General features: G+C 40.4%; 1 protein-coding gene across 3 annotated transcripts in view; it reads left to right on the top strand.

Moving 5' to 3' along the window:
• atrx (ATRX chromatin remodeler) overlaps positions 1–19,315 on the top strand; it is a 387,366-nt gene that overhangs the window by 232,463 nt on the left and 135,588 nt on the right. For all 3 annotated transcript variants that reach the window (XM_051934359.1, XM_051934358.1, XM_051934360.1), the window contains 3 exons: positions 410–607; positions 2,091–2,232; positions 10,395–10,504. In XM_051934359.1, coding sequence (XP_051790319.1) covers positions 410–607; positions 2,091–2,232; positions 10,395–10,504 — 450 coding nt within the window. The remainder of the gene's footprint in view (positions 1–409; positions 608–2,090; positions 2,233–10,394; positions 10,505–19,315) is intronic.

Consider the following 19,315-nt stretch of genomic DNA (forward strand, 5'->3'; position numbering starts at 1 on the left):
TACGTGACTCCGCCTCCTCCATTACAGTATATGGACAAAAAATATGTTCCAGTTATGACCATTACGCGTAGAATTTCGAAATGAAACCTGCCTAACTTTTGTAAGTAAGCTGTAAGGAATGAGCCTGCCAAATTTCAGCCTTCCACCTACACGGGAAGTTCGAGAATTAGTGATGAGTGAGTCAGTCAGTCAGTCAATCAGTCAGTCAGTCAATCAGTCAGTCAGTCAATCAGTCAGTCAGTCAGTCAGTGAGTCAGTGAGGGCTTTGCCTTTTATTAATATGTATAGATTACAATTCAAAGTATATCTTTGTCTTAACTATTTTAACTTTTGTTATTTATAATAAGCCTTAAGTGTATTCAAATTATTTATTATCAGGTCTGATGTGATAGTGTCTTTTTCTGTGTAGAGTAATTCAGAGGAGGAGAATGAAGGTGGTGATGAAGATGATGATGATTCAAAGTCTCCTGGAAAGGGTCGCAAGAAAATTCGTAAAATTCTTAAAGTGGACAAACTAAGGTCTGAAACACAAAATGCTCTTAAGGAAGAAGAAGAAAGGAGAAAACGTATTGCAGAACGTGAGCAATTAAGGGAGAAGTTGCGAGAGGTATAGTATGACGTCTCTTAATAATGTTGATGATATTTTAGAAAAAGATTTGGATTATTTTCATTGACTATTTTTTATTTGTTATTTATTTGTAATTTATTTGTACTAACACTTAATTTTCCCGTGTTAATTTAAATTTTCAAATAAATGCTACCTCAATAAAATGTTTTTGAGCATAAGGTATACCTCACCTTGCAATTTACAGAGAAGAGGTGCCATTGAGTTCATTTTGAGTAAATTGCTGTAAATGTTCTACTGCATGATTGTTTAAATTATATATAGGCATCTTGCATAAATTTTATGCTGTCGCTGGGTGCTTTATTGGATGCACTTGCTGAGTGCAAATAGAATATTCCTGACAACATTTAATCATGTTGCTGCAACCCAGTATATATATCTTGTAGACATGACCAAGATGATTAGTAGGTGCTTGAGCAAACATTAGAATGATCAGGACTTGTGATATAAGTGAATTTGACGGTGGTATAATTGATGTTGCCAGCTGTAGTTCAGAACCTCAAAAACTGCTTTCTTCGTATAGACTATTGAATTCATAGAGAATTATGTGATTAAACAAAATTCTCCCATGGTCAACAATTCTGCGGACAAGGCAACTTGTTAAGTTAGTGGAGACAAGGCTGATTTGTTCAGTCTTACTGATTTCTGCTGCAGCATACAGATGGTACAGTTAAAATTTGATGTACTGTAAATATTTGCAGATGTATCTTGCATTGTGTCAACAATACAGTTTGGTAATAGTGTGGATAATGGTTTGCTGCAAATGAAGTCTTTCAGTTCCATTTTAGAGTAATTTTATTCTGCAGCATGCTGAAGCATTTTTGTTAACAATGCACATTCCATTATGGCCATAAGCAGCTCATTTTTTAAATTAATTACCTGCAGAAAGATAGTGTGCCATGGCAAAAACATCCTCTGAAGCTGGTTCCATAAACAAGACTGAAACTCTTTTTTTTTTTTTTTTTTTTTTTTTTAATATAACTACTACAGTGGACTGTACTGTTTACTGGTTTTAGTCCAGTAAATTATCTTTTTTTATTTTATTTATTTTTGGAGCAAAAATGTGATGCCAAAAAATCTACCTGAGGCTTCCAGGTCAACATACACCAAAACGTCTACGGAGTGTTTCTAATCTCTAAGGTTTCATGCTGTTGTAGAAGTTAAAGGCATAATATCCGGTACTCGATAAAACTTGAAAGAAATCAGCTAAAGGGAAAAATGGCAGCACTGTACTAAAATCTTGGCAAGCAAGTGGTCAAATTACTAGAAACATGCCTTTGTATAATATTGTACCAGTATAGAATATAAATGACTGTTTTGAAAATTACAAATTGAGAAATGAAAATTTGATAATGTCAGAGACTTGCTAAGCCTTTCATATTGATTTTTATCTCAAAAAAACATTTATAAGCTTTTAACATTGATTTTTTTCTCAAGAAAAACATTTATATTTGTTTATTTTTAGGTAATTGTAGTTGAAGAAGCATCCCAAATCCAGTGCCCTATTACTACCAAGCTTGTATTAGATGAAGATGAGAAAACCAAGGAGCCTCTTGTGCAGGTTCACAGGAATATGGTAACAAAACTGAAGCCACATCAAGTTGATGGTATGTTTGCATATTTAAGTGTTAATCATAAGTGTGGCGTGCATTCTTTCTCCGATGTAGAACCCTCGTCATCATCTGAGTTTACCTCTGCTATAGCGCGTCTTTATGTGAAAACAGCAGTGTCAGATCGGGGGTAATGTGAACGTAACTGGGAGAATAAAACTGAATACAGTAATCCCTTGCTATTTCGCGGTTCACTTTTCGCGGATTCACGACTTCGCGGGTTTTTAAATACAAGTGATGTTCCAGACCCATCAGCAACAGGAGAAAATCCGCGATATAGAAAGACCATATAAATAAACATTTTTATAGTTTAAGCCTTAAAATACCCATCCCACATGCTTTAAACACATGTAAACTTAAAAAACACACTTTGTTAACACATATGATATGTGGATGTCGGGCTAAGGATATGAGTAACATCTCACAATTATAAAACATTTTAACTTCACGCAAGACAAGACAGTGAGACAGGAAAATAGGTGCTGTACAGGCTTTTAAATTATTGACACGCAGAGCGACAAGCAGCACAAAGCCAGCACAAAGTCCACTTCTCCTTAGCGTTCATTCAGCTCCCCACCCCCTTGACAATGCGAAGTGGCAGGAGCGTACTGCGCCTCCGGGGAGGGGGGTTTGAGCGAACGTGCGTTCAGCCCTCACACACCCCCACTCCTCCTCCTCCTTCCGAACGCGCAGAGCGACAAGCAGGCATTTTGGCAGAAGCAGCACAAAGTACATTTCTGCTCAGCATGAGTTCAGCTGCCCCCCTTCACAAAGCAAGTGCAGACACATCGACGTCTGATCACTGCGTGCAGTGTGCGGTGTTGGTCTGCGGTGTTTAAGAATGTAGAAAGTGTTTAAGAGCATAGGAAGTGTTTATAAGAGTGTGGGAAAGGTTAACGAGAGTGAGAAAGGTTTATAAGAGTGTGGGAAGGGTTTATAAAGCCTTAAAATATGTATAAATAATCAAATATAGGTCGCTACATCGCGGATTTTCACCTATCGCGGGGGGCTCTGGAACGTAACCCCCGCGATAGGTGAGGGATGACTGTAAATAAAAAACAACGCTAACCTTTACAAGTACCATACATTTACACCGGCTGTTACAGACTCAAAATCAAATGTATGTTTTTATTCTAAAATAGTAAGAATAACAGCTGTTCGCTTTTCAAAATGGAGTCGTGTGGGATTGAACCTTTGATTACCAGTCAGCAGCTCTTACCATTATGCCATCAAAGCAGTCGGGTTAATAACGTGTCAATGTCGCACCCTAACACGGGTTCTTTTTCTGCAGTTATATTCTTGAATAAAAGCGCGCTTGTTCTGTTATATTTGTATCTTTTGTGAAAGTGTTTATTTGATATTTGGACTTCAGTCTTCACACATTATATGCTTCATGTCTACATTCTGTCAATTATTATTAAAACTTTATGTGGGCGGAATAAGAGGGGGAGGAATCAAAAATGACACCAAGATTTTTTACAGTAGAGGCAGGTCTGATGGGATCACCGCCAAGATAGACTGGGAAGGAGCTCATTTTATTAAGTCGCATTTTAGTCCCAATTTGCAGGAGTTGCGTTTTATTGCAATTTAATTTTAAAGAGTTCTGCTCCATCCAGGTTTTGATTTCACTAAGGCAGGTTGTGAGCTGAGAAAGCTCTGATGAACTTCCACTTTTAACATTGAAGTAGAGTTGAGTATCATCTGCATAAAAATGATAACCCAGTCCATAGCTACGGATAATATGGCCAAGGGGAAGCATATAAATACAGAAAAGCAGAGGACCGAGGACAGAGCCTTGAGGGACTCCTTGTGTGACCGGCGCTGAGCTGGATCTGCTGTTGCCAAGACTAACAAACTCTAGCCTATCAGTCAGATAAGACTTGAACCACTGGAGGGCAGTGCCAGAGATACCCAGCATGTTCTCCATTCTGGACAGTAGGATGTCATGTCTGACAGTGTCAAATGCTGCACTGAGGTCTAACAGAATTAATATGCTGGTTTGTCCAGAGTCTGCTGCCATAAGCAAATCATTGGTTACCTGTAGCAGAGCAGTTTCACAGCTGTGCCGCTCCCTGAAACCAGACTGAAAGGGTTCCATCAAATTATTAGAGGTTAGGTAATTGGTGAGTTGGGAAGCTACAACATGCTCAAGAACTTTTGACAGGAAAGGTAAGTGGGAAATAGGCTGAAAATTGTTAAGATTGTCAACATCAAGACTAGACTTTTTTAACATTGGGGTTACAGAAGCAATTTTAAAAGTGACGGGCACAGAGCCAGTGTCAAGGGATGAGTTTATTATTGTTGTAACAGTCGGGATTATGGCATGAAGGCAGGATTTAAGTAGTGTGGTGGGGATGGGGTCCAGTACACAAGTAGTCGGCCTTATCTTACAAAGCAGGTTATTAACAAACGCAGATGTGACTGGTGAGAACTTAGAGAAGGAGCTGGATGGAGTGGGAAAACAGGGAGAGATATAAACAGATGATGTATTTATGTTAGTTGAATTATTTAGATCTTTAATTTTGTTACGGAAAAAGTGGAGGAATTCCTCACAGACTTCAGTAGAAGAGGTAGTTGGGCCAGATGCGGGTTCTAGTAGTTTATTAACTACAGAGAACAAAACCCTTGGGTTATCATGGCCACTTTCTATTATTCTGCTGTAATGGGTGTTCTTGGCAGAAGTTAGTGCTTCTCTGTAAGATCTTTGGTGGTCAGAGAAAGCCTGGATGTGCACGGTGAGGCCAGTCTTACGTGACATTCCCTCAAGGTGTCGGCCAACTGCTTTCATACATCGCAATTCTGAGTTATACCAAGGAGCTGAACGTTTAAAGGAAACCTCCTTATGTTTTAAAGGAGCTGTTTTATCTAATGCTGAATGAAGGGCTGAGTTATAGTGGTCAACAAGACTATCTAGTGTTGATGGAATAACTAAAGACAGTAAAAGATCAGAAATGGATCCAGAAAGAATAGAGGGACGGATATTTTTAAGGTTTCTGTAAGAAATTTGTCGTTTACAGGTAAGAGGAAGGAAAGGCAGTGAAACAGTGAAAAATACTGCTTTATGGTCAGAGAGTCCCAAATCAGTGCTGTAAATGTTGGCAACAGATAGTCCAGAAGTGCAGATCAGATCCAATATATGACCACCAGAGTGGGTGGGAAAATCAACATGTTGTGTCAAGTCAAAACAGTCCAGTAAGGATAGGAATTCATTTCTCAGTTTAGACGTGGGGGTGTCAGTATGGATGTTGAAATCACCAAGAAGGATAATTCTCTCAGAGTAAGAGCTTAGGTGGGTCAAAAGTTCAATCAGATCGGATAAGAAGGATGCATTGTATTTTGGGGGACAATAAAGAACAATGAGTGAGACAGGACCTGATTTCGTTATTAGTTTAAGAGCCAGACACTCAAAAGACAATGGACAGTCAATTGGAATTCGTTTAATGTTTAAGTCTGCTCTGACAGTTACTGCAAGCCCACCACCTTGTCTTGAGCTGCGAGGCTCTATGTGGAAAGTGAAACCAATTAGAGTCGCCTCTGTGAGAGACGCAAATTCGTTTGGCTTTTGCCAAGTCTTCGTTAAGCACAGAATATCAAGTTTGGTGTCAGTGATGAGTTCTGACAGCACCAAAACTTTGCCATTAAGAGACCTCGAGTTAAACAGTGCAATATTAGTTAATGAGGCTTCTTTTTGCACAGAGCCACGATCAGGGTTTATTTGCAGATAATGTAAATTTGGCACACTGAAACTTCTATTTCTAGGGTCATGAGAAGGACGGCGTATTCCTGAGCAAATGCTGCTGGTGGTCTTTTCATTCGCAGCCTGGCGGTGGCGGCGACCTGACCTGCGATGTATATATTTTGGCCGCTACAAAATACCGCCGTCCTTTAGGATGTTCCAGTCAGACCATTTGCTCTGGACAAACTGTTTAATAAGAAGGAGTTTGTCATGAGAGTATTTTAGCATGATACTGGGCAATACTTATCTGAATAGCAGTGGAGAAGCAGCACAGCACAATGGAACCGGTAGGACAGGCGGGTGTGGTAGCATAGGTGAGCGGCGATAGCAAGCAGCAGAAAGCATAGCAGGAGGAGGTAGCAGGATTTGGAGGTTCCAATACACAGCCATAAACAGTAACGCTTGGTAATTTCAGGCGTGATCGCCCCGGAACCAAAAGCCAGATTAGTATGAACATCAGATCAGTTCCCAGTCGTAAAGTACTATAAGATGAAACGGGAGCAGATCAGCATAGCGAATTTAATATAATCACGGAGACAGATCATCCCGAGGTCCTAGATTGCCAGGTACAAAGAAATGTTCGTAGGTTCTTGTCCCGTGATCCACAGACTCGGCTGTTCCCAGTCAAGGTAGAGTCCATAAAATCTGTAAATACAGTATTAAGCCAAATCCATACAATTCGAGTCAGCTGTATCCACGAACTATACGTACAATAAAAGAAATAAAATAAGAGTAAGAAAGTATAGAATTTAGGTGATCCCATTCACAGATGAAACAACACTACTTTGTATAGCCGAGCTGCAGTTCTAGTAACAGAGCAACGACTTTAAGATCTCCATGGATATTCCAGTTGTACCTGCTATTCTGGACGTGCTTCAGCAACAGTTCCATATTCTCATATGTTTCTTTCATGTGTGCTGCATAGCCAACAGATACTGAAAGATGAACGTTGCGATTGTGTAGCAGAACAGCTTTTAGGCTTAACATTGATGAATCAATGAAGGGACGCCTCTCTTCCGGGTTGTGATCACAACCCAAGGCCGAGAACAATCCTTCAGTGTCACAACAGAGACTGTTGACTTGTGCAAAAAAATTTGGTTATATCATGATGTCGGCCTCGAAACACAAAAAGTTTCGTACCTGGTGACAGCAAACACCATTCCTGCAGTCTCTGACCCAGCAGCTCGGCCTTTGCTTTTGACAGACCCAAATCACTGCCCAAATCATTCAATTTGGGTCAATGTCACTGTCAGTACCCTGCATTGCAGTTTCTTCATCTGGTTCGTCTAAGGTCCAATCCTCTGGTGGTTTCAGAATTGGAAGACTGCTGTCATGTGGCACGGGTCTCATTGTTGAAGGCAGATTAGGATATTCAATTGACTTCTTGTTTTTGGCAGAGAAACCAGACACATTAGTCAAACAGAAGTAACAGTCCATCACATGGTCTTTCTGTTCTCGCTATATCATCGGAACAGCAAACAGCATCGTCTTTCGAGTGCCACTGAGCCAGGCTCAGACTGACAGCACATGTCACACAGCAAATGTAGGTGCCCATTCCTTGTCTTGATCACCAATTTTGCAGCCGCAAAATCCTGCATCTTCTCTGTATTTAGCAGTGTAGGTAGTGAGCTGTTATTATTATTATCATCATATAACAAAAACATACATTTGATGCGAGTCTGTAACATCCTGTGTAAATTCGTGGTACTTGTAAAAGATGTTACTTTTCCTCACACACGGACATTCATTTCAACATGTCATGTTAAGCATTTTTTTAATTCAGTTTTATTCTTGAATTCATGAATAAAACTGAATTTGAACGATTTTTTTGTATTCAGTTTTATTCTTGGATTCTGGAATAAAAAAAATAGTTCAAATGATATGTTGATATGAATGTCCATGTGCGAGGAAAAATAACATCCACAGTAGACATTCTGGTGTCTGTCTGTTCAATAAGACACCAAGAACAAATTATTGAGCTGCATTTTTGTGTCTGCTTTTATGCCTTCAGAACTAACTTGGTACCATAAATTTACACCTGCTGTTACAGACTTAAATCAAATGAATGTTTTTATTATATAATAGTAACAATAATAACAGCTCACTACTTGAAATGGTAACTATGAGGAGGACCCGGGATTGAACCTGCAACCTTTTGATTATGAGGCAGCAGTCCTTACCTCTGCACCAGCCAAGCAGACATGTCTACTTTGTATTGATTGATAGTTGGGCTTCAGTTTTTACACATTGCCAGTAACATGTAAATTGAACAATTTCTTTTTCTTTGATTATATTATTGAATAAAAGCACACTTGTTTTGTTATACCTTTTGTGAAAGTGTTTATTTGATATTTTGGATTTAGACTTCAGTCTTCACACATTACACACTTCACGTCAACAATTTCTCAATTATTACTTAAGTCAAGCAAAATGGCACCTTTTATTGGCTAACTAAAAAGATTACAATATGCAAGCTTTTGAGGCAACTCGGGCCACTTCTTCAGGCAAGATGTAATACAGAACCTGGAATTTCCTTTGTTTATATAGACATTAGGACAGATACAGCATTGAAAGACCTTTAAGTGGGACATCTTAGATGTAAAAAAAAATTAACATTAAAAAAGTTTCTGTTTTAGTTATGTGTTCAACATTTCTTGCCTTGCTTTCCATTGTAGACACGGAACATGCATGAAATGTATGTATTCCAAATAACAATATATTTGCCCAGTACAATTCCTGACACCTTACTCCCAGATAAGCAGACTTCAGCTCTGAGAATTTTGCATCTAACTTGACTTCAGCTGCCTTGGTGGTGGATGTGATCGCAGGCTGCTTGCTGCTAGTGCTGATTGACACATTTGCAAAGCAAAGAGTTGCAAAGGAATTTAAGGTGGTCCGGCATTGCAAATACTGCATTTTCATTGCCTTCAGGGATTCTAGTGTTAACAATGCAGTTAACACCAAAAGTGACTCTACTTTGTTGGGCACTTGAGCAGGGCCCTTAACCTGCAATTGCTCTGTGCTAGGTATAACATTAATCTGCACCCAGCCCTGCATATAGGCCCTCCATCCTGTAGGGAAAAACCTGGGGGTTTTTGGCAGAATTAGCACTCCAGCCACCATAAAAAAAACTCACACTGTTCCATTCCATCTGAACTAGTGTGGTGCTGAGGTGTCACCCATTGCATGGCTGCACTCGGGTCCTAATCTGGGATCCTGAGTTGTTTTTTCATGTGGTGGATGTGGCAGTACACTGCATCAGCGCATGCTCCCAACCTCCTCTCTCTCTTTATAAGTCAGTGTTGAATTCTGCATTGTGGTTTTGCATTTGTCTCACTGTCACTATTGAAACTTATCAATCCAGTAGCACATTGCCACAGTATGTATGTATTTGTGTTTCTGCTGTGAGACTTTCAAACTGGAAGTACTTTTTTATGTTGCCTCAATTTTAATGTCTATATTGGTACCACAGAAGGACATGATTTTCAATTAAGAATGTGCCTCTTTGTTGTATGTTATTGTGTTGCTTATACTTATATTGCTTAACCCAAGTCCCGCTTTAATATCTTTAATCATCTGTGATGCCTCAGTTGCATTGTCTGGGGCTTTTATGACTGTCTTGCATCTTTTCTGCTGCACTGGCTCTGCCATGATCCTGGCATCCTCTTGCTTTTTACCTCCTGTCTTTCTCACATTTTCTTTCACTTCAGTCTCCTGTTTATGGTGCTTTTATTCTCTTGTGGGTGTAGGTCCTTGATTTCGACCTGTGGAGTGTCAGTGAGGGGAACAGCTGAGCTGATTGTGCCTGTACATTAATAAGCAATCAGCTTGCATCCCAACTGAAGACCCTGCAGCTGTACAGCTTTGTAGCAGCACGCACCTGCCCTACTAAACCTGAGCCACACTGTTTTTATTTTTAAATTCTACACCTCCATAGACCCCTACTCTCTTCACCATACCTTTCTGCTATTATAAGGGTAGTTATATTTTATCTGATCCATCTAGTTTCCTAAGTACCCATGCCATTTTTTCTACTTAGAATCCCTCTGGTAAATTTCTCGCAGAGTTTATTTTTTACCAGCCAGTGTCTTGTGTCATGCTTTTTATAATTTAAGACCTGTCAATGTTAGCCAACAGAGATAAAATAATTTTGTTTGTGTGCATTCATTGTATGACTTTTTATTTGCCTTCATTCATTTCCTAAATGTGTACAACACACTGAAACTATACATTGACTAAAGCAAGACATTAGAATAAACTGATAGGTGCTGAAAACATTTTCACATTATTGTATTACCATTATGTTCAGACATCATGAAGATAATCAATTTTTTGCCTACAAGATAAACTTGGATTCTATTGCTTCAAACTCTGTTACAGAAAGTTTACTTTTTGGTTTTAAAAATCTATATTTTTTGCCCAGGTGTTCAATTTATATGGGATTGTTGCTGTGAATCTGTGCAGAAAACCAAGCAGTACCACGGTTCAGGTTGTATTCTGGCACACTGTATGGGTCTAGGCAAGACACTGCAGGTAAGTTAAATATTTTTACGGTTTCTTCCAGCTTTTCTCTATTCATATTATGATATGGGTGTCTGATAGGAAGTAAGCCTACCTATGAATGAGTAATTTGATGTACATTAACTTTTTTTCTTAAGTAGACCAGTCCTGTTTTGTAATTTCCTTCAGTGTCTTAAACTGAAGGATGCCAATGCTGAAAAACTTCTAGAAAAGTTGTTTCTCAAGTCCTCTTTCATCACAACAATGCTCCATTACACAGAGTTTGCAACTTCAGACTATTTCCCCGTCCTCCTTATTCATCAGATTTGGTACCCTCTGATTTCTTTTGTCTTTCCTGAGATGAAGTAGAACCTGCGTGGTCACCATTTTGACAAAGATGACCTCATTGATGAGGTGGTACCATGTATGACTTGCAAGAAGTGTCATTTTTTTATTCCCTCCTTGTCGACATTTGGAGGTTGGAACACTGGAGGGAGAAGTGCATTCACCTCCAGGAAGAGTACTTCGAAAAATTCTAAAACTTCATTGTGCTGCTCCATTTCCTTTCCTGGTAGGTTCATTGCCCATCAGACAATAGATGGTCATTCATTGAAAGTTCTGGGCCTGTTTTGAAATTAGTTTTTTTTTTTGTTGTTTTTATTAATATAGTAGGCAGTGTTATTACTGGAACTCTGTTTCTGTTTTTTTCAGTTTTATTCTGTCTTTTGGCATTACTATAATAAATTTAATTTTTCCACAACATCAACATGCTGATGCCTCTCGTGCTATGAAAAAAATATGTCAAAGTTGAAATCTGGCTGGGGAGTGGAATTCTAAGGGACATTATCACAATACTTGGAATTCAGTGTAATATTGTGCAAAAATTTATGTTTTGTAGTGTATTAGCTCACAATATTGCACTGTAGTATTCTCTCTTTGGTTTGAATAAACTGAAATCCTATTTCTGTGAGCAAAAATGTGTCCATTCATTGCACCTATTGTAAATATATATACCTCCACCAAAGCAACAACGTGACAACACCATATACATATATATACACAATAAACCCTCCCTTGCAATTGTAACATATAACAAACAACACGAATAACAACAATGAATGATATACGGACATGAATGGTCGTGAACTTGAGTCAGAGTTTACAATTGTCCTGAATGCGTATGACTGGTTAACAGATATGTGGAGTGTTTGTATTTCCCGGAACAAATGGAACAGCCTCACCGTGAATCCTCGGCGCGTGGTGGATGATGTAGTCCGACCCCGGGGTCTCTCGTGATGAGGGTATTGAAGTAAGTCCGGCGGAATGAAAAACAAACTGGATGCAATGGCGCGATGTGGTAAACAGCAGGTACGTTGACTCTCCTCTCTCTCTCTCTCTGTTTCCTACTGATTGCTTAAATAGTACTGGCGGATGTAATTGATTGTGATTGAAAACAGGTGCTTTCCAATTTTGGGGCTGCGGTCTCTTTCCCTCATCCGTCCCCCTTGTAATTTATGGGGACGACTTTCACTGATGCACACATTAAACAGCAAACGGGACGATGGAAACAAAACGCACATAGCACAAACACTGACTACACTATTACTACTATGTAGCCCTGCTACACTATTAAGAATAACCTTACAGTTAATTCTTAACACTTAATATTTTTTATCATTTTATAGTGGATTTCAGATTTCTTGAGTGTCAGTGCTAGAAATACTCAGTTATAGTATGTAACATGGACAAATAAACTATACATATTATACCTTCTCTGGTGATGTCTTGTGTTATAGGCTAATTTACAAGCCTAAACTACTACTACTTCTTTCAGCTGATCCCGATAGGGGTCGCCACAATGGATCATCTGTCTTCTGCATCTTGTTCTATCTTCCTGAGCTCTGCATCTTGCTCTGTCACACACACCATTTGTATGTACTCTCTCACAACATCCATTAAACCTCCTCTTAGGTCTTCCTCTTTTTCTTTTGCCTGGCAGCTCCATGCCTAACATCCTTCTCCCAATATACCCAGTATCTTTCCTCTTTACATGTCCAAACCAACGTAATCTCGCCTTTCTGGCTTTGTCTCCAAGCCGTCCAACCTGAACTGACCCTCTAATGTACTCATTCTTAATCCTGTACATCCTTGTCACACTCAATGCAAATCTTAACGTATTTAACTCTGCCACCTCCAGCTATGTCTCCTGTCTTTTTGTCAGTGCCACCATCTCCAACCTGTATAACATAGCTGGTCTCGATACTGTCTTGTAGATCTTCACTTTCACTCTTGCTGGTACCTGTCTTATCACAAATCACTCCCGACACTTTTTTCCACCCACTTCGTCCTGCTTGCACTCTATTTTTCTCCTCTCTTCCATACTCTGTTACTTTCTACTGTTGATCCCAAGTATTTAAACTCATCCACCTTTACAACTCTACTCCCTGCATCCTCACCATTCCTCTGACCTCCCGCTAATTCACACACGTATTCTGTTTTGGTTCTACTGACCTTCATTCATGACTTTCATATCTCGATTTCTCCAGGGTCTCCTCGACCTGCTTTCTACTCTTGTTACAGATCACATTATCATCCACAAACATCATAGGTCCATGGGGACTCCTTTCCATTATCTCCTCTGTCAACTTGTCCATCACCATTGCAAATAAGAATGTATTCCCAACTCCAACTTAAACTCATCCGTCACTCCTACTGCCAACCTCACCACTGTCACACTTCCCTCGTACATATCCTGTACCACTCTTCCTTATACTAATACCACAACTCCTCTCTAGTCACCCTGTTATATGCTTTCTCTAGGTCCACAAAGACACAATGCAACTCCTTTTGGCCTTGTCTATACTTCTCCATCAACACCCTTAGCGCAAACAGTGCATTTGCAGTGCTCTTTCCCAGCATGAAACCATACTGCTGCTTGCTAATCATCATCTCCCATCATAACCTACCTTCTACTTCTCTTTCCAATAACATAATGCAGGGGCTGATAAATTGTATCCCTCTGTTGTTATTACAGTTCTACACATCATCCTTGTTCTTACAAATCTATATCAGTACACTTCTCCACTCCTCAGGCATCCTTTTATTTTCCAACATTGCATAAACTGTGGTGCTCTTTCTTGGCATGAAACCATACTGCTGCTCACTAATCATCACTTCACTTCTTAACCGAGCTTTCACTACTCTTTCCCATAACTTCATGCTGTGGCTCATCAGTTTTATTCCCCTGTAGTTACTACAGTCCTTCACATCCCCCTTATTCTTAAATATTGGCACCAGTACACTTCTTCTCCACTCCTCAGGCATCCTTTTATTTTCCAATATTGCATAAACAATCTGGTTAAAAACTTCAATGTTTCTTTCCTTAACACCTCCATGCTTCTACTGCGGTTTCTTTGTCCTCCTTCGTCTGTCCAGATGTCACACCAAGCACCCTTCTGCTGTAGTTGCCCAGATATCTGGTAACTCTTCACTGCCATTTAGTGCCTTTCTAACCTCCTCACTCAACTCCACTCCACTTTACTGTCTTCTTTTTTCAGCTTCCACCATTTTATTCTTGGAACGGCCCTCACTCTCCTCCTGTTCTTTATCTCTGATGTCATCCTACAGACCGCCAGATCCCCTCTGTTTCCTTCACCAACATGTCCATTGAAATCCGTTACAATTACCACTCTCTCTTACTTGGGTATACTCTCCACCAGTTCACTCCAGAAATCTTCTTTCTCTTCTATCATACACCCAGTTTGTGGAGCATATGCACTAATAGCATTCATCTTCACACCTTTAGTTTCCAGCTTCATTATCATCACTCTGTCTGACACAATTTTCACCTCCAAAACACTCTTGACACACTGTTTCTTCAGGATAACCCCTATCCAATATTTCCTTCCATCCACACCATGGTAGAACAGTTTGAACCCACCTCTAATACAACTAACCTTACTCCCCTCCATCTGGTCTTTTGCACATACAATTATCAACCTGTATCAACAAATATCAACACCTGAACTTCCTTCTGTCCATCATATCTGTGAACTCTCTCCCTTTACCAATCATACTGCTAATATTCAAGGTTGCTACCTTCACTGTCACTTTCCTAACCTTTCTCCTCCTCTAAACTAAATTTTAAAATACCATATTAGTATTCAAATGTCAGTAAAATATGTCATTGTCCACATATGATTTTCATGGCTGCGAAAATTATTTATTTACATTTATATTTATTTAGATATGCGTTATATGTCAGTAGGAGACCATTTGTTTGCGGTCTTCAGAGTAAATTGTCATTTAAGCTTGGATCTAATAGTCATGTCTTAGAAAATTAAAGATCTCTGTTAATTTACCATTGAGTAGCAGATAGTAGTTAATGCCCCTAATGACGCAGATGCACATTTAAAATGAGTACCATAACCACTATGTGGTTACCAGGTCCTCCTCATAGAACCAGGCTTGGAGGAGTCCCTGATAGCTAGGCCTACCACGGGGCCCTGTCACACATAGCCTGAAATCGTGACATAAGGCTTCCCTCCTGTGGCCTCTGGGTGGTAGTTGAAGGCATAAGACTTGTTGGACTGAAGCCCAGACGCATTAACTGACTCTTGGAACATGAAATATCACCTCTGTTGGGGGCAGGGAGCTGGAGTTGGTGGGTGAGTCGGAGCATTTCCAGCTAGATATAGTGAGGCTCATGTACATCCGCACACTTGGTTTTGGAACCAAAACTCTTGAGAGACACTGTACTCTCCTTTATTCTGGACTTGCCAGAGGAAAAGGTGTTGGGTGGGAGTTGGCTTCTTCTTGATCCACAGCCTGATCAATGCCTTACTGGAGTTTGTCTTGGAGAAAAAAAGGGCTGCCTCTGTGTGGCAGAAGGTTGCAGAGCGGAGGACTCTTGACTGCAATATCTGCTTATGCACCAAATGCCAGTTTGGAACGTCAGGCCTGCTTGGAGTGCCTGGAGAGGATTCTGAAAAGGGTCCTTGCTGGGCAACTTCAACACCCTCGTGTATAATGGAGACACCTGGAGAGGCATGATTTGAAGGAACAGCATTCTTGATCTAAACCAGAGCTGTATTTTTTTTTATTGGACTTCTGTGCTAGGCATTGTTTGTCCATAACAAAAACCATGTTCAAGCATAAGGTGGCTCATAAGTGTACTTGGTACCATAGCAGTTTAGCCCAAAGGTCTATGGTCTATTTTATAATTGTATAATCAGATTAGTGGCCGTATGTTCTGCTCACATGGGTGACAAGAAGGGCAGAGCTGTCATCCTGGACAGACTTGGAAAGCCCAAGTGAGTAGTGAGTGTGAAGTTGGAACTTCTTGGGGAGGCCCCTGTCCATAAGACTTTCCACTCCAATCTCTGAAAGAGCTTTTCCTGTATGCCCAGGGGAAGCTGAGGACATTAGGTCCGAAAGGGCCTTGTCCAGAGCCTCCATTGTGGAAGCACATGCCAAGAGCATCGGACTGAAGGCCATAGGTGTCTCTTGAGGTGGCAATCCAAGGACCTAATGGTGGACACGGGAGTTGAGGAATGCCATAGGGCTGGAGAAAAGGGGCCTTCCATATATGTTTAGCACAGGAGACTCTCTAAGCAACAGAGGGCTATGGACAGGCCAATAGGGCTGCGTCCGTGGCAGTCAAGGAAGCATAAACCCAGGTATGGGTTGAGTTAGGAGAGACCATGGAAAGCCACTATAGATCAGGCTCAAAAAGGTTGTGGCAAACCATCAGGCGACTTGGATGGGGAAAGCAGAGCTTCACCCAGGCTGTTCTCAGCAAGGGTGGAGAAGTACTATCCTGGACTGGGGATTAGATTAGATTAACATTATTATTCCCATAGACATCTTCAGATGCATACTGCAGCAGAAACAAAAAAAAAAACAAGCATAGAGACTCACAGGACATATAATACAGCCAATCAGCCTGAACTCGATGGATATGCATTTTGTGGAGGAGGCAGAGCCAGATGCCAATGGTGGAGTCAATGGCTATTTCCCTGCTGGACATCACTGAAGTAATTGAGCATCTCCAGAATTGCAAGATTATCTGTCCAGAAACGCTGAAGACTCTGGATGTTATTTTTAAAAAGGGAGATGGGAGGGTGTGCTAAACCTAGTAGGGTAATCATACTTCTCAGACTCCCTGGAAAAGCTAGTACCAGAGTACTGGAAAGTTGATTCTGCTTAGTCATGGAACGTCATATCCAGGAGGAGCAATGTAGATTCTGTCTAGGCCTTGGAGCAGTGGACCTGCTCTTTACCATCATGAGGATCTTGGAAGGGGGCATGGGATTACAGTAATCCCTCCTCCATCGCGGGGGTTGCGTTCTAGAGCCACCCGCGAAATAAGAAAATCCGCGAAGTAGAAACCATATGTTTATATGGTTATTTTTATATTGTCATGCTTGGGTCACAGATTTGCGCAGAAACACAGGAGGTTGTAGAGACAGGAACGTTATTCAAACACTGCAAACAAACATTTGTCTCTTTTTCAAAAGTTTAAACTGTGCTCCATGACAAGACAGAGATGAGAGTTCTGTCTCACAATTAAAAGAATGCAAACATATCTTCCTCTTCAAAGGAGTGCGCATCAGGAGCACAGAATGTCAGAAAGAAGAGCAAACAAATCAATAGGGCTGTTTGGCTTTTAAGTATGCGAAGCCCTGCGGCACAAAGCTGTTGAAGGCGGCAGCTCACACCCCCTCCGTCAGGAGCAGACAGAGAGAGAGACAGAGAAAAACAAACAAGCAAAAATCAATACGTGCCGTTTGAGCTTTTAAGTATGCGAAGCACCGTGCAGCATGTCGCTTCACGAAGCAGCTGCACAGAAGGTAGCAACGTGAAGATAATCTTTCAGCATTTTTAGACGAGCGTCGGTATCGTCTAGGTGTGCTAACAGCCCCCCCTGCTCAATCCCCCTACGTCAGGATCAGAGAAAGTCAAGAGAGAGAGAGAAAAGTAAGTTGGGTTTCTTCTCAGCCATCTGCCAATAGCGTCCTTTGTATGAAATCAACTGGGCAAACCAACTGAGGAAGCATGTACCAGAAATTAAAAGACCCATTGTCCGCAGAAATCCGCGAACCAGCAAAAAATCTGCGATATATATTTAAATATGCTTACATATAAAATCCGCGATAGAGTGAAGCCGCGAAAGGCGAAGCGCGATATAGCGAGGGATCACTGTATGCTTAATTGGCCTACATGTTTTTTTTTAATTAGTGAAGGAGTATGACCATGTTCCTTGAGAGATTCTGTGGAGGGTACGGGAAGAGTATGGGGTCTGGCGGCCCTTAATAAGGACCATTTGGTCCCAGTATAATCATAGTTTTAACAGGGTTGAGGATCAGCACCTCCAAATCTGAGGCCATAATGGACTGTCCTCTCCAAGTGCAAGGTGAGTTGCTGCCTCAAGTGGAACAGTTTAAATACCTTGGGTTCTTGTTCAAAAGTGAAAGGTAAATAAATGGATGGTGAAATCTGCAGACAAATAGGGGTGGCGAGTGCAGTTATGCAGACACCATACCAATCCTTAGTGGTAAAAAAGATCCTGAGCCAGAAGGTAAGGCTCTTGATTTACCAGTTAGTCTCCTTCCCTACCCTCGTCTATGGTCATGAGCTTTCAAAGCCGTGTGGCTGGGCTCTGCCTTAAAGATGATAAGAGAAGCACAGATATTCAGGAGAGGCTCTGAATAGAGCTGCTGATCCTCTGCATTGAGAGGTGTCAACTAAGATGGTTCGGGCACTCTCCTCCCAGTGGAGGTTTTACTGGCACAGCTAGCTGGGACGATATCCCGGAGAAGACCCAGGGCTCGCCGGAATGATTATATTTCCCAGTTGTTCTGAGAATTCCTTGGGATACCACATTATGAATTGGTGAGTGTGGCAGAGGAAAATGATGTTAGGGCCTCACTGCTCATTGGATAAGCAGTGGAAAATTACTGAATGAAAATACACTTTCTTTAAAATGACACACAGCTATTTTCTGCATTATCATAGTAAAGCAATGGACAAATGTATATTTGAATTTGTACATGTAGCTGACTTTCTCAATTCCTGGCAGTTGCCTTTAATATTTTTTTAAAGGACAGCTTCATGTAGTTTGTATTAATGGCTGAGAAAAGCATTTAATATACTGTATTTCATGCTGAACTAGAAAAAAACAGTTTAATGTAATGAAATTTAATGGAGACCCATTAAAAAATTCTCACATTACTTCAGTTCCATAATCCACATGTAAATGTGTGCATTTTTTTGGTAAAATATTAATATTAATTCCTGAAAAATCAGTGTCCAATGTAAACAGGCGATTCCCATAATTCTGTTCTTTTGAATTGAAGACCCACCTCTCCCACTCATTCATGGATCCAGAGTCTTGTCTTCAATTCATAAAAATGACATCAGTCTATCTGAAACTTTAGCTGTTTATATTACTATAGTATTGTAAATATCCGGTCAATTTCAAAAGCATAATTTGGAATAAGACTTGCAGTTATCTAAGAGAAATGTATATTACAGCCAAGGCAGAAATTATCTGCACCCCTGGAATTTTCCCAGAAAATGCACCATTTCTCCCAGAAAATTATTGCAATTACAAATGTTTTTTGTGTATACATTTTTATTTCCTTTATGTGCATTGGAACAACACAAAAAAACAGAGAAAAAAAGCCATATCTGACATCATGTCACACAGAACTCCAAAAATGGGCCGGACAAAATTATTTGCACCCTTTCAAAATTGTGGGTAAATCGTTTTATTTCAAGCATATGATGCTCGTTTGAACTAACCTGTGGCAAGAAACAGGTGCTGGCAATATAGCAATCACA

The sequence above is a fragment of the Erpetoichthys calabaricus genome, chromosome 12 (assembly GCF_900747795.2).
Source record: "Erpetoichthys calabaricus chromosome 12, fErpCal1.3, whole genome shotgun sequence".
Classification (NCBI taxonomy): domain Eukaryota; kingdom Metazoa; phylum Chordata; class Cladistia; order Polypteriformes; family Polypteridae; genus Erpetoichthys; species Erpetoichthys calabaricus.